Source organism: Pararge aegeria, chromosome 4, assembly GCF_905163445.1.
Source record: "Pararge aegeria chromosome 4, ilParAegt1.1, whole genome shotgun sequence".
NCBI classification, from domain to species: domain Eukaryota; kingdom Metazoa; phylum Arthropoda; class Insecta; order Lepidoptera; family Nymphalidae; genus Pararge; species Pararge aegeria.
The window spans coordinates 16,306,947-16,331,658 of NC_053183.1; the positions used below are offsets into that span (position 1 = coordinate 16,306,947).

Below are 24,712 nucleotides of genomic sequence, written 5' to 3' on the forward strand. Positions count from 1 at the left end.
TACATGTTATGTACGCATCAAAAGTGCCATTTATGTGCCTATTTGAATAAAGAATTATTTGAGTTTGACATTGACTTTGACTTTGATGGAAGTGGATAACCATTGCCTATTAACAGAATAACACTTCAAAGGGCATGCAAGGATCACGTCCTGCAACATGCCGTCCTGTGTCAATCATTTCAAGGTATAGGCGTTAAGCTCAGTGGCGTGCACTGAGTTATTTACCAGGGTTTGCATACAGCAGGAAGATTGCATCAAACAGCAAAAATCCTCCTCCTATACGAGTTATATATATCAATATTAGGGTAGGCAGTGCGTTTGTGCATGTATGAAGTGCACGCCACTGGTTAAGCTTCATGTGCCCGTAATTACACCGGCAACCGCGCCATTCAGGCTGAAACAAAACATTGCAACAATGTTGCTTAGCGGCAGAGATGAGCATGGCGGTAGTGTTTCTACGGACGAGCTCGGTCGTTAAGTTAGCTTTTGACTGCAATCTCAACCGGTGGTGAATGCAGTCTAAGATCGTAGCCGGAAAACCCGTTAGGTATTGCAGGCGTTACTTTGCGGAAATCCATAATATATTATGAAAATTAAGCTTAATTTGCTATACTCCGCGAACAGCATCAGAATCTGTATGGTGTACTAAATTTATAATTACTTTAATCCGTATACACCACACCAATCAGATCCTCAGGAGATGTTGACTTTACAATGAATAATTGTTAAGAAGTATTCATTGTAAAGTCAATATCTCCGGTTTCGGAGCGAAACGTGCGTAGAGGGTACATTGCCGAATATCTATTTGGTATGGAGTATACGGATTGAAGTAATTATAAATTACACCATACAGATTTTGCTGCTGTTCGCGGAGTATAGCAAATTAAGCTTAATTTTTATAATAAACCTTTTAGGGAGTATGGTGGTAAAAACCCCTAATCGGATTCTACGCGGCATCACCGTAACACACAATCGCTTAGCGGCACCTCGTTGTCGGTAGGTTGGTAACGTTAACTCATATAAATAAGGCGAGAAAATGGTAGATTAAAATACTATGCTTTTATTTATTTTAAATCTAATTTTCTTTTCCAGAAGGGGGCGTTGTACTCGCTACAGATCGGTTGGCTCAACGCGCGGCGCTTCCCAGCTTTGTGCACGGTCTGCCTTGCCTCTGGCAATATCGTTAAGGCCCTCGGCTATGCCTACGACCACACCGCCGGCGCATGAAACTACCGAGACAGTGCTTATAGAGCCGCAGTACAAAGTGCGGTATTAGATGTGTATAAAATACCAATATCGGTCAATGTAACAAAAGAAAGAGTTCTCCTTTTATCAATATTCTCATCACACTTATTTCATACTTTACTCTTTTTTTCAGTGTAAAACAAAGTCAATAAAGCAGTTATTTAGGACCGAAAACAATAATATATTTCATAACAAAACTAAGATAAAATTTTTGTTATTTCGTAAAAATAAGATATTGTCATTTATGACTTTGTCCGCGTTGGTTTTTCATAATCATACAGGAACCGTTTGATTTCCCGGGATAAAAAGTATCCTATGTCCGTGTCCAGGATGTTAGGTGTCTCTACGAAAATTTCATCAAGAACGGTACAGTGAGCCGAAATTAGGTATTACCAACAAACAAAAATACTTTCGCATATACCTTTAGTATTGATGTTATAATGTGCTTGACTTGGATATTTGAAAGCCTTGTGGTAAAAAAATGTTCCCACAATACTTTGGCTTTGATAAAATTGACTAAAAATAAAAAAGACAGAAAACAGTTATAACATAAATTTGTTTGAACGTGTAACTTATTCTTATGTATTTTAAATTATTAAATAGATTGTTTTATGTTAGTGTAAGAGTCATGTAAATACAATTAAAGTAAAATATTTAGTTAAAGTTTAAACTCTGTATTTAACTAATGTTTACTGTTAAATGTGCAATGAAACTACAAGACGAATTATTAAACTAATAATATAAGATTGTTCTAGTACTATTGTGACAAAGATGACATCTTCTACAACAGTATTAATATAATGGTATATACAGATATATCAGCGTCGGATCAAGCTTTATCATTTCTTCCGCATTGGGTAGCAAATTTGGCTTGCATGTAATTTATATGGACTCCTTCACACAATTATGCGTATAAAAGGAATAATCAAAGACATGCAACCCTCATGCTGATATCTTAAAAATAAGACAGTTAGAATGAGGCGAAGTTCTGATATAAATACTTCACGTTTCATAGTCTGAAAAAAGTGAAAATACTTTCTACGAGGGAACATAGTCATAACTTCAGTGTTGAGTATGCCATGGATACAAATGCAATCCAAACTTTTAAACGAATTTTTTTTACCCGGATAAAACTGTTGTTTAACTACGATAGCCTTATAATGGAAAATAAACTTTACTATTTCAAATGTCCAAACTTCTGATTTTATTTGCTTGCTGCTTAAAACGGAATTTGTACAACACAACCTTTTAACATTTTTTCCGACTTATCTTTTTCTTGAAAAGACAAGTGACATTCCAATAGATAAATTTACCATTTAATTTTACAACACAGATATTACAATTGAATTATTTAAGAACCTAACGATGCTAGTCAACAGCTGTTTAAAGATGATAAGATGATTGCCATTTGACATGATATGTAGACAACGAGAGGCGCAATCTTTACGGGTTAAATATTACAAAGTCCGAGATTTTCTGACCCTGATATATCTGCTTAGACCCTTAGATATTATAAATGTTGACTTGGAAATAGTGCAGCAATAAATTGTAGATACTTGCATGTAAATGCGTATTTATTAATAATCTTAAGTGAAGATGTTTTTATTTTAAGTTGAGTAATTTAAAAAATTGTATAGTCATAAGGTCGATAATAGTCCCTTACTACTTTATCAAGTCAACTTCACCAATGGTTTTTTAAAATCCGGCTCATTTTTGTTTTTTTTTCTGATCCTCCTTTCAAAGCAAAGGTTTCCTTTACGCAGTTTTTCTTAAGTTAAACACGTTGTACGGGAGAATTAGAAGACGGTTTATAGAAATTTACGTTGTACCTTTGAATAATTATTTAATATTCACTAAATAGCCCGTGAAAAGGCCCGTGGCCTCACTCGTTTATAACTTTTGTAATCAACCTTATTAAGTATGCATATAAAAGCGAAAATCCACTGACTTGTTCACTCACTATTTCACTTAGTTAATACTTATTCGTTAAGCACATTTGTTTAACTAATCATGTTTTTTTTAGAAAAAAACATAGGCATTCTATAGTTTCCCGGGATAAAAAGTTCTTATGTTAATAAAAACAGCTCTAGAATGAAAGAGTTTGTAGTTAAGAGAATAGTTGACGTCAAACGTAGGTAACCTAAGCAGATACACTCTCGGATTATTAGACCATTTTCCCGTGCTCAACAGAGCATCTGTGGTCAGTGGCGTGCGCTTCATTCATGCACGAAAGCACTGCCTAACCTATAAAAATTATATAATTCATAAAGGCGAAGGATTTATCAATTTTATGCCATCCACCTTCTTTATGCATACGATGCTCAAAAACCCTGTGCACGCCACTGTTTGTGTTGGTACCGTCTCGTTTCGTGAACGGCCCGTGGTCCCACCGATTTTGTGATGGTATAGATGATGATAAAAAAAAATTATTGATGTACTTAATATGTAAATACTTACAAATTTAGATCATTGTTAATAGAATAACGTGTAGGTATTAATGTGTAGATATTTGATGGAAGACTTTCAATTAGTATCTCAGTATTACATATATACGACTATATGTAGAATAAAAGTTATTTTCAAAGTAAATATGTGTTTTCTTTTTCACCTTCACCTTTATAATGCTGTACTTGGACGCTTATTTTTTTCAAAAGTAATAGGTAAATAATGAAAGACTGACAAACCTGAAAACTCACTTTCGCATTTATAATATTTGTAGGGTTTTCGGATTAGAAAGTATATTATTTTAAGACCAAAAGTAGTCTAAAAAAGTTAATAACATTACAAAATAACGCTACCTATCACGCTATTCAAAGTCAAAGTCAAAGTCAAAAGCATCTTTATTCAAGGTGGCACTTATGATGCGTACATATTCTGCATCACAGTCCGTTGGTCTAGTGGGTTCTCAATACTCAGTAAGTATCAGGTCAGAGTTTGGAAATCAGCGTTTTCCATCCAGGTATATGGAGAATAGTAGAGATTAAGTCGTCGGTCCCGGTTATCATCACTAGTGAATATATAATAAATAATCGCCCAGGAAAGCACTTTACGGTGCGTTGGTGGGCTTTAACGATTATAACGACTTTAACGGCATCTAAAATCGTCTCTAAAATCCTCTCTTGTATAAGAGAGGAGATCTGAATGTAGGACAAACCAACAAACACATTTTCATTTTTAATGAGTAACCCTTCTTATAAGGTAAAATCAGTTTTAGAATCACGCGTGTTACAGTAATTTTATAAAGTGGGTAAATAATTAAACTTTTCATAACTATAACTTGATATCCCAGATTTAATAAATTGTTTAGAAGTTAAAAAATGTGTTGGTAAGTCTTATTTAATTAATAAAACATAATTTTTAAGACATAATTATAATTATATTTGAGTCACAGCCAATGTTCATGACATTTTGCCCGTGGTTATTTTGACATGTGCATTTTTGATATACTTCTGCTCGCCCCCGATGTCGTCGAGCCCTGGGGCTCTTCTCAGTGTGAGCCTTGAAGCTTGCCCCTCTCGCCTTGAGACGCCGTTGCAATCCCTCTAGTGGTTATCGGCAACTGCCCTTGCGAAAAAAAAAATACACTTTAGTCCTGTATGAACTCCAACGATGCAAAGACGGGGTGTCTTTACATCGTTGGAGTCCATATTGCATCCGGTGTCTTAGTCGTTAACACGTGTTATTTTATAATAAAACTAGCTTCCGCCCGCGACTTTGTCTGCGTGGCTTTCAGAATTAGGTCTAAACCTTCGCTTGTTAACAATTTTTAATCTCACCACGGAAACTATTTGAGAGATCGGTATAGAAAGTACATGTCCTTTTCCATACCATTGGTGACATGCCAACAAAATTTCAAAGCTGTCTGCCCGCGCCTTAAACAATTGCGATTCAGCAAGCTCGTAATCAATTCAATATTTTCCCTTGGGATTTACTTAAAGAATCAAGATAAAAGCTATGTTCTTTTCCATGTCCAAGGCTTCATGTATACTAAATTTCATCCTAATCCGTTCAGCCGTTTTTGCGTGATTGAATAACAAACATCGACACTTTCACATTAATAATACTATAGTATATTAGTAGGATTACTAGGATTGTGCTGGTCGTTAAATTCGCTATTGAAACTGAATGCGAAAAGCAGCATATTGATCTCATCTGATGTTTTTCTACATAACAGTATTGGGTAGTAGTTAGCCTATCCTACCAGTCTCCCAAAGGTCCACACCTTCACCTGTACAGATTGAGATATTTAGAAATAATGTTTAAGTTTACCTCCGAATGGCATCGAACGGGGTTCGACTTTCCCATATAATTTCCCCGCTACGTCAGATTGGTTAACATGCTGCGAAATAGCGTTCATCTTAAAACAGATATACTTCATTGCCATTTAAAGCTTCATAACGTACTATATTCAAGGTGTAATAAGGAAAACTACAAACCCTTTGTTTGCTTATTTATTACCCTTTTTTGGCTCAACTAATGCACCAAACCTGGATGAGAAAAATCCTTACTATTCTAGAAAAACGAAATAACCCCCGAATTTTTAAAACCGTTTTTTAAAAACGTGTTTTTAGTGATGAAATACACCTTACAACATATTAGGGACTTATCTCTGGTCTTGAAATCTGTAGAGTTGCGCATAAGTTAATTTTTTGACAACTTTTGCCATAAAATGAAACCCTGGAAATAGGTTACGAGAAAAATAGAAGCTCAATTTTCCACTCCAATAAACTTGATTTAATTTTGTATAAATTCGACCCTTTGACGATAGGGAACACAAATTTAATAATACCTATGTGAGTTACTAAAGGTCTGGATTTATTACAATTGGTTATAGAAAATCCCCTTTTGACTACTTTTGCAAGGGAATTTAATCAGCACGGCCTTATGTTATAAAAACGGCCCGATAGTCTAGCCATTAGCATATTTGACTGTGGACCGCGCTGGGTCAGATTACCGACCAGTTAAAAACCGAGTTTTTTTAAATACCTTTGCAGATAAATGTTCTTTTTTATTACATTAGGGTTTTCTGTTAAAGATTCTGAGTACCAGTAACATGTTGGCGAAAAAAATTAAAGTCCATCGGAGCAGAGTGGTAGGCTATGCCCTCGAAATCTCCACGACCGTAGAGGAGTCTTGCGGGGCGCAAAGAAATTTTAATAATTTCATGATGATGATGACTTCTTCTAGTGTATCCATCGTTTCCTACTCTCACAAAACAGAAAAATGCTAAAGATTGTTAAACTATAAAACGATGTTGGAAAATGGAAATCTGCTGAGTTTCTTGCCGGCTATTCTCAGTGTAATCTGCCTTCCGAACTAGTGGTACAGTCACTACAAACATACTGACTTGACGTTTCAAAAGTGCTTATAAACTAGGCCTACTTGAAAAGAAATTTTGATTATATTTTGAAATTTTTGCTCTTGGCATATATGTTAAAATTGTAGCTAAAAAGGGAGAAACACTAACATACTCACTTTCGCATTGAAAATGGTAGGTTTCGCAGAATAAATAGACACAAGATACAACGTAGAACCTATGTCAGTTGCATCTGTTCATCCATGAAAGGTTCTATCGGAATACCGAAATAGAGAACTTTTCCAGGATTGCATATGCCACACTTTTTGATGTGACCTGGGAATCGAAACCATAATCTTATGATCCGTCTTATTAAGCACGAGACAAACGAGGCACTGAAAAATATTTTTGAATAGAATTTGCAAAGGACTTTCCAAACTAAATATAAAGTTAATATACCAAATAAAACGAAAATTTAAGCAATGAAATTAACGAAAATAACGCAATTGAGAAATAAGTCTAATTTGATATAAAATTGAATATAATTTCTAAGAAGGAAAAGTTCTAAAATGTCACGCAACGAAATAAAAAGTAAAAGAAAATTTGAATCTTTATTTATCACGATTTCGCTGCGTAGCCATCTAAAATGTTTTCCTTAATTCTTGGTTCATGTTAAAATGAATTTGGTTTTTATTATACTAATAAAAGTGTTTCAACTCGATTATTTTATTCTTCTGTGATAGAATGAGGAATATAATTTATTGAAAGAAAATTGTTTATACTAGAGTATTAAAAATATGTAAGCGATGATAGCGCAGTGGTTAGGAGCTCGACTTCAGTTTCTTGGAGAACAAATCCCAGCTCGCACCCCTAACTTTTCTAAGATATGTGCGATTTAGTAATTAAAAATATCACTTGCTTCGACGGTGAAGGGAATCATAGTGAGGAAACCTTAATTTCTGAGTGTCACGGCCTTAATCCCTTCTTATTGTGGGAAGAGACCCGTGCCGTGTTATAAATAAACATTATATTAGTTTATTCAGACTTCGCTGAGTAAAAAAATAAAAAAATCGTTAATATACAAAATTGAGAGGTTGTACATCAATTCAACAATTTCCAAATTAAATAAAATGAAATTAATCCGGAAATACATAAATAAAAATATATCATAAATTACTAGTTATCATTCATTCTGAACGCATTATTAATAACATTATGATTATAATAATTATTTTCATTTTCAAGACTTCCTGTTTCGGCTGTTATAATGTTCTGTACTTCTTCTTCTTCTCCTCCCTCTGCCTCTTCCTCGTCGTCTGTTGTGATGAGTCTTTGTATGATTTGGGTAAGATAGATAAGATAGTAGATCTTATTCCGCTTAGTGACTGCCGCGTGTTTTTTATGTAAGTAATGTTTGAGGGGCCTTGAAGACATTTGAGTATTTGATGGTTGTTGTGTTTTGTACGCGCTGGTCTGGTTGAGTATTGTGTACAAATATACACACTGTATTTGTACACAATTAGGATCACCTAGGATTTTTCTGAGAATGATTGATGTATGTATGGCTGCTTGTTTTTGAAGAATGCTAATGTTCGAGTCTAACTTATCTATATTTTTTGTAATACTCTTAGCGACTACATCTGTTGCAACAATATAAAAGAAACGACAGCTAATCCGTGGATTTACTCTCGTATAGTCTTGCTTCGGGAAATGAGCTATACGCAGTATGAATGGTACCAGAATAGCATCAAGAATTTTAATAATAAGGAATTGTATTTTTAAATAAAATTAATCTAAGCGAAAGGGTCCTCAATTATATCATGCGTATGCTCAGAGAGACTGACGGATTTTGCAATATAAAAAGATAAGAACCTTTGAACGAAGATCTAAGTTAACTTAAATACACAACAAACATAAAATATATATAAAAGACAGATTTTAAAAATAAATAAATAAAGAAAAAAAAAACCGTTTTGAATTTAAATTAGAATAAATTAAAATCCAGCTATTTTATATTAGTGCTCCAACACACATGATAATTTCCTTATCCAGCCAGTTCCCATCATATTTTATGTTAATCATTGGGTTGACAACCTTACTACGCTGTTTCCAGTACGCTGTCCCGATTTTAGAATACGTCTGTTCCTGTGACCTTCGGTTCTGCGACAGACATGCCTACCCACTGCCACTTTAGCCTGCTTATTCTTTGAGGTATGCCGCTCACATTGATTCTCCCATGAGTTTCCTCGTTGCAGGTTATGTCTCTAAGAGCAACATCAAATATAGCCCGCTCCATAAGCACGCTAAACAAATTTTGAATTTTAGGGTAACACACACTTACTGAGTCCAATATTTTGCATAATAAATTGTATATACACTGCATAACATGCATAATATATATTACATCATACAACGTGTAACAGAATTACGAAATAATATTGAAAGATGCATTCGTATATTTCATAAGGAATCACCCTGTAAAAATATTAAATCAGAAGGATGCAAATTAATTCAAAACATTTTAAGTGTTTACTTGTGACAACCCTATTGAAGCTAAAAGACCGACACGTGAATTGTATTGTCATGTTAGAGCTTTATCTGATTATTGTTCAGTAAAAACTATGGCAGCGGTTTACTCAAAAACTATTAGGTTTGACCGTGTATGGAAGCAATAACAATATTTTGTATAATGCAAAACCCTACGAAATCCTCTTATCCTTGCCTTTAGGTTAATAAATCATTTAACTTACCCACGAACTAATTTCCAAACAATTCTAATAATTTTCGTAACGGACACTAGTTTCGGTGTTTATGAATTAATTTTCTATTGTATTGGTCATACGATATAAGTTCTGAATTCATTGGTGGAATAAAGAGATTTCCCTTTGTTTACACAACACATTTCTCCGTTAATAATATTATACATTATTTATATTGTTTTTACGTATATTATTTCTTGAACGGCCAGTTGTCCAAATAAGTGACTAGGGCACCAGAGCACTCGGAAGGTGATCCATGAGGTAAGTGACTAAATAAAGGCTACAGTGGCTGTCCCCTACATGAGTATAAAAGGATGAGAAGCTACAGTTGCCAGAGAAGAGTGCGACATATAGTCAAACGTGCCAGAATACTTAAACAACGACCACGATCGCTCTGACGAGAGCAAACCGACTGAGAAGTACATTGTTTTATATATTGAGTTTTATATGTAATATTTATCAGATACACTCATTTGTGCAAACCATAAATAATATCCTTATACTTGTAAACAATGGAAATAGATTTTTCGGGTATTATTTTTTAGTCTAAAGGAGAATGCTCATTTGGGACCTAAGACCGATATGAAAGAGGTCTTATTTAGTTTTCTTGTTATATTAGGTGTTGTAACCAGTGAATAGCAATTATAATAACCATCATCACATCTACCTATTACCGGCCCACTACAGAGCACGGGTATCCTCTCACACAGTGAAAAAGGGTTAAGGCCGTACTCCACCACGCTAGCCCAGTGTGGATTGGTGAACTCCACACACCTTTGAGAACATTATGTAGATCTCTCAGGCATGCAGGTTTCCTCACGATGTTTTCCTTCACCGTTGAAAATGATATAGAATTACTTAAAACGCACACAACTTAAGAAAAGTTAGAGATGCCTGCTGGGACTCAAACGCGGTCTCCAAAGTGAAGTCGAGCTCCTACCCAATTAGAGCACCACTTTATAGTGACTAACAATACATAAAGTAGTATATATTATTTTCATGTTTATTTTTAGGTAACGTATAAAAAATACTTAGTTTAATATTTTACATTGACTCCACTAGTTTATGAGCTAAATTTACTGTGACAATTTTTAGTGAACTTGCGCATCCGAATCTGGATTGCGAAGTTGCAAACTGCAAAATAGGACCTGCCGACGCTCAACTTCAACATCCACTTTTGTTTTTAATATAGAGACCATTACTGTGAATGACTCCTGAAAATAGCGCAGTATATTATGGTGTGATTGACCGGTTATAAAAATGAAACCCGGACAACCGGTTTTGATGTGCTCGATGGGAAAAGCCAACACAAGACATATAATATAAATATCACAAAACATACAAGTTACAGTTTTTTATCCACGTTTCTGATACGTGCCAATAAGATGTGGAACGCCCTCCCGGTAACTGTGTTTCCTGCCACGTATAATTTAAGTACCTTCAAGGCTAGAGTGAATAGGCTTTTTCTAGGCAAGCGTGCTCCAACCTAGACCTCATCATTGCTTTCTAACGGGCATGATTGTCGTCAAACGCTGGCCTATCGTTAATAAAAAAAAGAGACTATACATAACAAAGGGAAAAAACAGAAGCGTAGCAAGAAATCGACCGATTATAGTTAAATTTTTTGTGATTGAATAAATTTAATTAAGGAATTTAGAACTTTTTTGATAGTTGATGAAAGGAATAGAAGAGATTTAAGATCAATGGGTTTGGGCACACAGGAAGTGAGGATGTTGTACAGGGAAACTGTTCTTTTTGGGACCTGCCAACGTTGCCACTACTATAGGTACGTCCGTACGTACGTACGTACTAAAATAAAACTCAATCATTCATTTGTAGGTAAAAAACTCCTTTAATCTAACTGTCAAATTCAGATCAAAGCAATTTACTATCAATGGTTATGTGAATGGAAACATTATTTACTCTAGTTCAATCTGATAATTTAAATTTTATAGAAACACTCAAAAACTTGTAAACATTTTAAATCAATCCATTGATTATTTCTGAGTTTTATAAACACTGACATAAGAAGCGGAACTTTTGTTGTGATGAGGTTAGCTTTGTGTTAGAATCTGAAAACATCATAAAACAAAAAAAAATTATAATCTATAATCAAATAAAATATGTATAATCTTTTAAAAGATGCACAAGCTTTGAAAACCAATTAAATTGAGAGTAATGTAAGTTTTGAACGTAACATAAATAATTCATATCACAGACTTTCATAAAAATTTTATTCCTCTTTATTTAAATTGCTCTTTATTTAAATTGTGAAAAAATTGTTTAAGAAAAATTAACCTAACATTTTTGGATCTTGTTCTATTGAAAAGGGTTCTGTTAAAATTAATTTGTATTAATCAATTGCAAGTATAAAAAAGTAAGGAATCCCCTTTTCTTCATTACGGCAACGTTTTGGCTGAACCTTGAATTTTAAATAGCCATAAATTCCCTTAACGAGCCAACTTTCGTAGAAAGTTAGACCGTGTAACAAAATGTAGAGTCGTGAAATTTGTCGCAGTTCACGTGACATGATACCTCATAAAAACTTATAAGTTACCTTTAGACTATGTTTAAACGGATGGCAACATAGTTAAAGTTAACATACCTAATTATATTAAAGCTAACTGACGTTAGTGAAACTATTTAATAAATAACCCGGTTTGAGCTTTAACTTAAATCGCTTAAAAGCGTTACTTCGAGCCCCAGCTCAGGCTTCTCCTATATAAACCGCAAGCTACAAATATAAATAAATAAATATACTGCGACAATACACATATCTATGAATAATATACATATATACTTATAATATACAGATAAACACCCAGAACTGAAAAACGTTCATGTTCATCACACAAACATTTTCCAGTTGCGGGAATCGAACCCACGGCCATGGACTGAGTAAGCAGGGTCACCCAGCGGCAGAAACTTTAGCATTTATAACAGTAGTCATCAATCATCAACAGTCTATACAAGTCCACTGCTAGACTAAAGGCCTCTACCAACGGGAGGGCTTACCAATAAGTAAGTAGTGACCACCCACTACTCATTTAGCTTGTTAATCACAGTAGATGGTAGTGGCACAGAGGGTGCCACAGCCCGTTCTCCGTTAAATTCCATTAATCGCTTTCTATGTCAACCCGTGGTAATGGGAGGAGTAATGACAACAGTATTCTGTCACCACATTGCACAGCAGTATTTATTTTTTATTTATTGAAATAAAACTTTTGTAGGCGCGACTAGGGAGTAACTTAGATTTTTTTTTTGACGGAAGTAACGCTTACGTCAGACGTCTGTGTAGTTTCCATTCTATTTAACATTTGTTAAATAGAACGGAATATACTAAAATAACTATTCTATTTAACAAATGAAAATATTTATAAAATGTAAAAAGTTATACTAATGAATTTTAAATAGAATATAAAATTAAATAGTGATTTTTTTTGGCAAATGAAATGGCGGTGTCCCAGGAACATTTAAATCTTTCATCAATAAATAATAGTAAAAGTTTTTCTTCTATCGCGCGAGAAGGTTACACGCACGCACTTAAAGAAAAAAAACAATGGATGTGTCCATTGTTTTTTTTCAAGAGGAAACTTAAAAAGTAGGATACAAAAGGCGGCCTTATCACAGTTGTACAGAGGGAGAAATACAGCACTATGAATAAATAATATACGATGGACGATCAGAAGTGTGGCGTGATAATTAAGATCATATTAAACAATCTGTCTACTCATCTACTATCTAGATTAGACTTTAGAAACGGGGTAAATAAACCATATAACTATTTTGGAATATGCCAGGCGCCAATGAGTCGCTCAAGTTAAGGCGCTGCACAAACGTAGACACTTATTTTATCAACAGATACTGAACACTGTCACAGGAAAAAGGGTTTTGACTGGTAACGGGTGCTGGACACAATCCCCAGTTGCTTCGTGTGGGTAATAGTTACAGTAAAACGTTAAATTGCCATAATTTATATAATTTTCTTAAAGATACTATTATGTACACCACAGTAAGCTTAGGTGTTCTATGTCCGATCTCAAAGTATAAATTCAAATCATAGAACATATGAACTCATTCAGTAGGCAGGTGATGTGCGGCCAAGATACAGACAGACGGATAGAAAAAAAATAACTAGGTTTCAGTACCGGGAGTAGAGTGCTCTCCAAAAAATGTTTGTGCCCAGATTAACAGGCCCGTTACGGTTACATTAAAGTATATATTTTTTTTGGTTGTATGTGAATATTAAAAATAACCTAGTATTTACATATGGAAGTATTAAAGAACGAAGACGATAAATTTATAATAGTTAAATAAAAATGAGTAGGTATATTACCTGATACAGTATGATTCCAGTAGCTATTTACGTAAAGTACCTAAAATCCTTTTTTTTTTTTTTTTTTTTTTTTTATTTGGGACTTTTGTCCAACACGGATATGCCAGCCCCATCATCCCATAAGCAACTAGATAAATAACAAAAAACTGAATTATTACAATAATACGTACTATATGAGAAATGTAAAAGATACAATATATTATTGCTGCCTACGCAAAAATATCTAAAATACTTAATTATCTATACGACTAATCCTAATCCTAAGTTTCTTCTTATTATTATTAAGTAATTATAACTGCATGTTTAATATTTAAGCTAAAAATAATCAAAGACCCTAGGGGGTGAAGGCACTGAAGCTGTAATACAAGGTTCTTAGTTTAGCTTCAGAAGCTTGTAGTAAAATAATTATTTAAGATTTCATGGATGCCCCATCCTATAAAATAAGAAAACTTTTTACTATATTGTTTAGACTTAAGATTTTTTGGAAATAAACATTATTATTATTAACCTATTATATAGTTTGAATAAAATTATAAAAAACGATATTAAAATTTTGTATCTAATACTAGACACTTACGTGCCCAGTTGCGAAGCGCCTTAAATACCACTAATTGCATCAGCATATTACTTCAAGGGCATAATATCCAATGTCATTGTGAAGGCAGAATTAAATTAAAACTCGCGGTTTCCCCAACTTTCTCCGAATATCTTCGAGGAGAACCACGTTTTACCCATGTAACCTCTAAGGACAACTTTATGTTTCAAATAGTTTTTCTTACTTCATAGCCCTTTTGGAGGTGAAACCTGATCGATGTATATATGTATATTTGCAAATACATCAAGATCAGGTTTCTCCTGCTTCATTAAGATCGTGATTATCTGTCTCTCTCTCTCTCTTTTTGTGCCTCTCCACTACTGGAGGTTGGACGTCAGCTAAGCGAACTTCTCGCGGTCTTGCGCCAAGCGAAACAATACTTCCACGCTTTCAACATTGGTCCATTCACGGATGTTGCGCAACCACGACTTCTTCCTCCTTCCAACACGTCGTTTGCCCTCTACTTTGCCCATCATTATGAGCCGGAGCAGCTGGTATCGCTGATTATCTGTAGTTGTATGATAAGTGTTTGTTAATGTAGATCAATTATTAATTATTATTATTTAGTGTTCAATCCTTAGATTGGACACACCATAGGGCCCGATAGGCAGACCCTAGTTCTTGATGCAGGTTTGAGTTAATAAAAAACGTGACCTCAGCGAAGGTTGTATTTGAAGAAGTGAATGATATTGCATTATTTTGTGTGACAAGTTACATTGACAGATGACGCAAAGTTCACTCGCAGTTGAAAATTAAAAAAAAAATGTACAAACATAAATGATAGAATGATAATAAATAACTAACTCTGACTGGAATTTATCTGAAAAGTATCAAAATACAGTCGTTGGTTCTACATAATATACTTTGTCCACCAATCCACACTGAGCAAGCGTTGTGGACTACGGCCTTAACCCCTTCTCATCGTGGAAGGAGACCCGAGCTGTAGAGGGCCGGTAATTGATGATTATTTTAATAACAGACCAAGCGTTTTACTCTACAAATAATTAAAAAATAAACATAATGGCCATATTATTGTATTTTTTTTCTCTATCTACAAATTTATGTATTTTTATTGGTAGTAAATGATCATCAATATTATTCTTGTTTAATAAATAAGTCTTCAGTGATAGCGCATTGGTCAGGAGCCCGCCCTCACTTTCGGAGGGCCGAGTTCGAATCCTAGCACGTACCTCTAAGTTTTCTAAGTTATGTGCGTTTTAAGAAATTAAAATATCACTTGCTTCAACGGTGAGGGAAAACATCGCAAGGAAACATGCATGCCTGAGAGATCTACATCATGCTCTCAAAGGTGTGTGGAGTCCACCAATCTGCACTGGGCCAGCGTGGAAAACTACGGCCTTTACCCCTGGGCGGATAATGGGTTGATATGAATACCGATGCTTCACAAACTGAAATCTTTGTATATTTATAACTATGATTAAAACGTGTTCCAGTGACAGTGAGTAAGATAATCAATGTGGAGGCGATTATTGTATTGGTTAAATAATATAATATTTTTTTTAAAGAGTTTCTTACTCGACTTTTGCATATAGTGTACACTATATTGAAATTCGAGTAAGAAATTCTTTAAAATCTATAAATTCAAGCCATCTCGGCGGATATTTTGTATTTGAAATTTTAATAGTGTATAGTGTTCTACTAGTCAATCCCTTTCTTTGCAAACCAAATTGAGAAAGTTGTTACAATTATTTATTTTATTTATTAAACTCTTTATTTGTATACCACAACATTAACATATTTAAAATATAACAAAAACAGAAACATATCGAAAGAAGTAGTAATACAAAAGGCGGCCTTATCGCTTAATAGCGATCTCTGCCAGGCAACCTTAGAATTAGAAAAAAAAAAGAAGAGGAGAATAGACTGCTGGTGGTACAAATATTAAAATACATACATGCGAATAACTACATGCTAATACATAAACTAGTGTACACAAAAAGATAAAAATTAAATAATATAATTAATAAATAAAAATAAACTAATATATATAATAACAACACTTACATATTTAAATACTATAACATACAATAAATGAGTAAGTATATACATACTATTAAGAGTCGTTAACAATATAATGGGCCTTAACTGCTCTTTTAAATATCGCCAGTGATTTGGATCGTCGTATGCTCAATGGAAGCGCATTCCACAGTTCCACAGCTCGTACGCTAAACGAACGCTTATAAAATTTTGTCGTAAATTATTTCATATATTAAATCATAAATATGTATATATTGTGGCGAAAGCGTAGCTAGGACTCCCTACTAATTCACCCTCAAACAAAAAACAAAAACAAATCAAAGTCAGTTCACTCGTTCAGAAATACGTACAGTAACACACAGCCACAGTAAGTCATACACACACACACGTCAATCTTATGAAACCTCGTCGTTTTTATGGTTAAAAAGTGCACCCGTTCCACTAATTTGACCAACGGTCGTTGTTTTGGAAACTGAAGATAAAGACTGCGATTATCATGCGAGTATCTGCGAAGTTTTGTAATACGGGGCAGGGTCAGTAACTTGGTTAATTTCGTGCGATAGAACTTTTTGGATAAGATTGGACCCAGAGTTCGTGACTTTCCCTTTAAGAACTTGTTAGGGTTGATATTATCGTCTTTCTGAGTCGAGGTTAGTTCATAATTTGTTGATACGACTCATGACGAAAAAGGATTTTCCAACCTCAGTATCAGGGTGGTGATGGTTAAAGACTATTATACGTATATGCGTGATGTTGTTTTAACACGACGGTGTGTATATGTTATACGCGCGCGCGCTTTTGTGTGTGTGTGTCTGTGTTTGAGTATGTGTATATTTGTTTGTTTCTATGTGTGTGTGTCTGAGTATGTTATATTTGTTTGTGTGAATGTGTGTGTGTGTTTGTGTATGTGTGTGTATGTGGCATTGTAGTCTCCGACGATGAACCGATTTTGATTTTGTTTTCATTGCTTGAAAGGTGAATAAGTCGGTTGTGTGTTAAATATAACATGTTTGATGAAAATTAGTCCAAGATGGCCAAACGCCACGAAATGATTCCATATTTTTTTTCACAACTTCCTTAATATTAATGCATTGGCTGACCATGGTTTTCTTAATTAAGGACATAATAGTTGCTTTTGAAATTGCTCTTGATCTTGTTAGTAATCATAAAATTATTTAATGTCATGTTTTTTTTTATTGAACCACTCGATATCTATGTTATTGAACTGAGACCTTTTTTTTTAATTTGACTGGTTTAACTCTGACTAATTTAAGATATATTTTTTTTCATCATATTTCTATCTTGCATTAAAACAATCCTATTCGAGGTTTGAAAAACCATAGCCCTTAAATCATAAAAAACTCAATGAAACAAAATCAACCCTTTTAAACCGGCTACTTAAAGGAAGTTAAAGTCAAACTTGAAATAGCTAGTTAGTAGCCCCAGGTATCAGTTATTTTTAACCCCCGACGTAAGAGTGTCATAGTTTATATTTAAATTTACTCGAGAGTAATACCTATTTAGATGAAAGCTCTATAATACAATACAACAATATTTGAACGTAAAGAAAATTTACTGAGTAGAAGTTTTAAACATTAAAATACATATTCAATGAGTCTCAATTCTCCCAATGTTCTAGAGTTCTTGTTTGAGTTAGTATATGCGGGTATTTTAAACTTAAAAAGAAAGAAAGATAATTTATACTGCACTTATACAGTAATGCTTTGATTTTTTTTTTTTATGGTAATAGTTACAATTATGACCTCCCTGGTGCAACGGTGAGCGCTCTAAATTTAAGTGGGAAATCCCAGGTTCGGACTTCGGCTGGGGCAATTTGGGATTTTATAATTTCTGAAATTTCTCTGGTCTGGTGGGAGGCTTTGGTATTGGCTAGTTACCACCCTACCGACAAAGGCGTGCCGCTAAGCGATTGAGTGTTCCGGTGCGGTCGCGTAGAAACCGATAAGAGGTATGACTACCATACTCCTTGACAGGTTAGCCTGCTGCCATCAATGCACCATCACTTATATCCCTGATTTATCAGGTGTGATTGCAGTCAAAGTTTAACTTCTAGTGTAATCAAAAAAAAAAAATTGACGCACCAAGCAGCAACATTTTATTTCTGGATATCTGGATATATATATAAATAGGCTTTATTATTTTAACCGAGATTTTCCAACAGCCATTTATTTTTTAAATTATATAGACAAGTGCCTGACTGCAATCACACCTGATGGTAAGTGATGAGGCAACCAAAGATGAAACGCGTTTGCCTAGATGACGCCTATTCACTCTTGATTTGAAGGTAATAGGTATCGAGAAAGACGGAAGATGGGAGGGCATTGCAGGCCTTTGCGGTGCGGATCAGAAAGGAAGAAGCAAAACGCTAAACGTGTTGATGGTATTTCAACAACGTAACGGTAACTCGCAGTTCTATCGCCATGATATTCGACAAGCGCAAGTCTATCAAATATATTTTTGTCGGGCACAACCTACAAACTGCCGCCCCTAAGTTATAAGTTTTAAAGTCATATGTCTGTACATTACACCTGCTACGACGCCCTTCAGACCGGTGCAGAGATAATACTTGGTGGCAGAAATACGCATAGCAAAGGTAGGTACGACCTCGGATGATCTCTGTCAGATTTATGATAAATAAATAATAAATAAATATAATACGACAATACAGACATCGCCGTCTTGCCCCAAAGTAAGCATAGCTTGTTATGGGTACTAAGATGACTGATGAATAATTTTAAAAACATTAATACTTATCAAATACAAATAAACACCCAGATACTGAAAAACATTCATGTTCATCACAGAAACATTTTCCAGTTGTGCTACCATTATTAGCTAGTAACACAGATGGATACAGGTTTAAACCAATGCTGCTCTAATATGGGATGGTGGGCTTAAAAACAAACTAGCTCTTAGGTACTGAATTTTCCTAAACTACTAGTTTATTGAAATCCATAGACCAATAAATAAAACATTTTAAATACATTAATACAACCGAAAAACAAGACCCGTGCTCGCAGTCAGCAAAATAAAATGTAATTCAGTATAGGTACATCTTTACCCTACTTCCTTAGTATTTTACGTTTTTCTTAATATACAGAAAATGTATTTTTAAACATCACATCTTAGAAATTTATACAGACAAAGAAAAAAGAATTCACCGTTGTTTCTAAAACTTTTTCAGTGATAAAACACCTGCTCTTTGTGAACAAATATATTTTTTATAAAGGGCGACCCTGTTGTCGCTTTTGTGACGCCTTAAAATTATTGCGGTATGGAAACTGGAAGCGGTATTTCGTCCATACGTAATTGAGGAAAATGTTCCTTCTTACCATTCCATACAAGTTTTTATAGTTTTAAAACGTCCAAATCGAAAATGATGAAAATCACAAAGATTTTTTTGTTATACAGACAAGGAATTTTTATTATTAATATTATACAAGGAATATACACATTTACTATGTAATAATATCCTTTTTAATGTACCCGAATATTTGATTAGTCGATGTAAACGACAAAATATGCGTGAAACACATAATGTTAACATCTATATATAAGTTTTCAGCTTCCATTTTCCCCAGTACCTACAATATGAGTACCACAAATCAAGAATAAATAGGCATCTTCTAGGCAAGGCGCTCCTTCTATGGATGCATCATCTCTAACCATCGGGCGTGATTGCAAAAATCAAAAAAATTCTCCTAATCGTAAAATAGCGGAAAGACATTTGGTCAAAAATATGGTCGTTGTGACAAACTCCACAGCTCAATAACATTTCAATGCACATTTACCATTAAAATGTTTGCCTCATAAAATATGTTTCGTATCCTTGCCGCTTCCAGAAGTTGTTAATCACAGGCGCAAATGTTATAATTTGAAAAAATAATTCGTGCTACTACAATATAATTGTACCTCCATTGTTCACTTTTTCTTTAATACTCTTTTGTCATATCAAGACATTTATCAAACAAAATGATTTTTCACATAAGTTTAAGTAATATCCATTTATATCTACTAATGTAAATACGATACGGTAATAAATTGCCGTGTGGTGACGGCAGATGAGAATACAGTTGTCACCACCCCTCTTCATCCCGCGGGTGTCGTACGAGGCGACTAAGAGAATATAATGGAGAGCGGGCAGCAGCGTCCTCTGTGCTACTACAACGATTTACTGCGATCACCATCCCGCCTGCCCAACATGGTGATTTTTTGCAAATCCTCTAGTTGGGAGAGGCCTTTAATCCAGCAGTGAACTGTGATAGAATTATGATGCGCATACCTACTAATATTATACCTATAAAATAAGTGTTTAAGGGGTAACAGGTAGGCGAGTTATAATTTTCCGATGATGTTTTTAATGTTAAACACACTTTTAGTTCGGAATCACTTTACTTCTAGATTTACAATATTGTTTAGAGCCGATAAGAAATACATTCGTTTTACATTGAGCGACACGACTGGTGCAAGAAATAATAGCAAACTGCAGGCGATTAGTGTGCCGGCTACCTACAAGCCAACGACGATGTCGTAAAACCAGTCGGGATATGTGCGTTTCAACGGCGAGATCGTTAGGTATGGACTATGGTTGAATTACACCGGTAGGTACGATCGTAAATGTAAGTTCGTGAATGTTGATATGTAATATGTATGTTCAAATTGTTATTGGTAAATTAAAATGAGGTGTTAAGTTATATAAGTATGTAAAGTATTTAGATTAATTATTAATATAATATAAGTATTTTGTTTATATATTGTTATCAGACCCTACAGTTGTAAGTACTTACCATCTTCAAAGCTATGCTGGGAGTAAGTATCATTCAGAAGAACTAGAGTTACCAACATTGCTCAAAGCGTCGCGAAGCTGAAGTAGCAATGGTGAGCACATAGCTCAAAGAACCGGGGTCCCAAGCACACTTGCATGGTAAGCGTTGGTCGACTCGCAATAATGTGGATTGATGTCCTCAAATGTGTCACTGGGTGCTGTTGGAAGCAAGCGATCCAGGACCGTGGATTGTTGGACACTACGAAAGACCTATGTCCAGCAAAGAAGTAGATATAATGGTGAAGAAAGTTTTTATTTGTGTCTTCTCCTATTATATAGTTTCAAAGGTAGCCAATTTAGTAGCAAACTCAACATTATTGCGACTGGATGGACTATATTAAATTCCCCTGCAAAATTCACCAGGTAAAGCAACGAACTCGGAAATGTTTAGTAATAAACCTACAAAGTAACCTAACTACAGCTCATAACTTGATAAAAGATTAAACTCTACAATGTTGCCTCGAGTAGGAAATTGCGCAGCGCGAATCATCCTGTTTCACAGATAACAAAAGGTTTTATAGTGAAATATTGTTACCTTACGTCACAGATTATAAAAATGTGCAGTGCATGTATCAGTAGGTGCAAGTTTGTGAGCTTACACACCCCGTAGCTTTTAGAGCCAGTATATTCTAGCACACATTTTTCTATAAAGGTCACAACCTTTACAAATATAACTGAACGTGTATGTTGGAGTACTAGTTTTAGCTAAGGACGTTTTATGGACTGGTGAGTGTATTATATTACTATTCCGGATACGTCACGGTCCGTTTTTGATACACCAAAGATGCAGTAAGTGTTGCGTTGTGGTCTTATAAGTGGCAATTACTTCGACACGGGTAATTTGGGAAGTTATAAATTTTGAGTTTTTTCTGGTCTGGCCTGGTGGAAGGCTTCGGCCATGACTCAAGCATCGATTAGGGATTAGCAAGGACTTGCTGCCAGGCGATTGTGCGTTCTGGTCCGTATTAACCGATTAGGGGTGTTATAACTATCTTATCCCTAATCGATTAGCTCGCTACCATCTGAGGCTGCATGATCAATTACCAGTTGAGGGCAAACTCGTAGTTAAATTAAACAAAAAAATTAAAAAAAAATCCCTTACACTGTGAGAATAAAAGCTTTTTACTGAATGTATATGTGCGGTAGGTACTGATAAAAAACAATTTCAAAAATGTTTGTCTATCTTTCCTATTAAAAGTTTTATTATTATTATTATTATTTAACTCTTTATTTGTACACCACAATGAAGTTAGGAAAATAAAAAAACAAAAGAAATACAAAGACAGAAGTAGAATACAAAAGGCGACCTTATCGCTAAATAGTAGTTTTATGTAGCAGTTCTAAGATTAAGGTTTGCACTGTTAAAAAAAAAATATAATTCGAGGTGTTTTTTTAAAACTTCCGCAAGGGTTGGAACGATTAGTGATAAACATTTCTATGGTAAAATTTACACGGACAAAGTCTTCAGCAACCAGTACTACTGATTAATAATGCAAGATGTTGGAAACATCATGAACTAAAAAGGTTAATTGAAACAAAATCATAAATATACCATTACTATTCCCACCTCTCATATCACAATATCAAAAATATTATCCTTTAATTACAACGTGATACAAAGGTGAAAGGCCCCTATCTTTTTCTTTCTCGAAATGATTTACAAACAAGTGTTACCCAGTGACATGAGATATCGCCGGACGACTTGTTTTATGTTAACTGTCATCAACTCACAAAAAACTCATCTCACCTTGGCACGAAAGGATAAAGATTTCCGAGGCTTATTCTAACAAATTGCTGTAAGGTTTTAAGAAAACCTCTGTCATATGTACCAATTTCTTCAACGCCAGACCAATTTAATGAAGGGGGAAGATAATCATGTTAATTTATGTGGAAGGACAAAGAAGCAGAAGAGGCTTTGTACTCATAAAGCAGGGTCGCTGCCCACTGCGCCAATTGGCCATACAAAACTAAGATCGGAAAAAAAAACTTTTTTTTTTATTTTGGAAAAAACTTTTTCTGTCTTTATTATTTGAAGCGGTAAGAATACACGTTCTGTGAAAATTTCAAACATCAATCAATTACAGTGCAGATACAGATAGGTAGACATTCTAAATAGTATTCAAAGGTATAACCCAGTTATTAAATACAAAGAGATTAATTTAAGTTCAAAGAACAATAAAATAATAATTATTAATAACATGAAATATATTGCAAATATATATGTATAGTAGGTATATTTTAGTGGTCGATATATAATATCGTATTTATGTTATATATCATATTTTGTGTGGTCAAGTAGCGTGATACAATAAATTTACTCAAATGCTATTAAACTGATCGTAAATGTCACGATTAAGTTGTAGTTATTTCTATTGTGAAGTATTTCTTCCAATATCTCGATAAATTTGAGTCATAAGAGCTCAAATGAATCTAAACTATATACTATAATATATAAACTGAATATTATATTGGAATAAACAAAACGCACAGTTTTTATAACATTTTGGACTCTCAGGCATGCCATGCATTTGCCTTCACCGTTACTAATTGTTTAAAAAGTTAGAACCGCGTTCTAGGATTCAAACTCGGTCTCCCGAAAGTAAAGCCGAAGTCCTAAGCACTAAGAAACGCACGAAGTCCTGGGCTATGTTTGTTGTGGGCTCTTCTTAGACCAGGGCGCGTTTGGAACCCTCGTAACTTTACGTTTGAGTTGGCGAATGAAGTTGATAACGTTCCATATGATAAAATTTTTATCTTGTTACGCCAAAGAAATACAACTTCTAACACGTGTACACAAGTACAAAAACGTGTGTGTACTTACCAATTTTATATACTCCTAATAGCGTGGCATCGTATCGAAACGCTTAACATTGTTTGGCGATACTTCTTAATCAGCCAAGAAAAGTCCATAGGAAATCCTAAAATTACAATGTCCAGTCCCAATTGCCCCTATCGAGCATCAAACTTGAGACCTCTCACATCTAAGACCGCAGCACTCACCACTGAACCAGTAAGGTTACGCTGAGTTTCTGGTGTAGCTGTGGAAATCATTAATTAGGACAGAGATTGGCTTATTCTAAAAAAAATATATTAAAGCATTGTTAAACTCGATGTAAGATAAATCAACCTGGAGAACGTGAGAAGAATTTTGAATGAGGGAGATCAAACAAATGAAGTCTTAAACTTTTAGACAGCTTAATTGAATTTTTAAAGTTAACTAGGTTCATAAAGAACGCCGGTGACCGAGGTCGAAGATTCTTAAATCCAGCGATTTAAGCAGGGACATATTTGAGCCCTGGGATTTGTAGAAGAGTGAACGATCTGAACCTTGTTTCGATTAAAGGTGACATTTTTTTCCAATAAACGGGCTTTCAATATCAAAACGAAATGGTTCACATGCCTATTTGCTATGTTCTGGTCTGAAGGGCGTGGTTACCTGTGTAATTACAGCATAACACCTATGCCTCAGCTGAACTAGTTTGGGCAGGAGACATTTTTCTACAAAGTGATAGGGTAACATTTTTATTCCCTAACAGTTTTACCAGCTGTTTTGCCTCGCGAGAGAAAAGGAGAAGTATCAAAAACTGACGGCCAACCTTCACTAGTTGGAGAGGCACCTAAATAGGAAGAAGTTTTA

General features: G+C 34.7%; 1 protein-coding gene across 1 annotated transcript in view; it reads left to right on the top strand.

The window, feature by feature from the left end:
• Positions 1-1,276, top strand: part of LOC120637541 (alpha-1D adrenergic receptor) — a gene marked incomplete at its 5' end in the record, with an annotated part of 67,895 nt that extends 66,619 nt beyond the window's left edge. Inside the window, one exon of the mRNA XM_039909363.1 lies at positions 1,093-1,276. Coding sequence (XP_039765297.1) covers positions 1,093-1,276 — 184 coding nt within the window. The remainder of the gene's footprint in view (positions 1-1,092) is intronic.
• Positions 1,277-24,712: the final 23,436 nt, after the last annotated feature.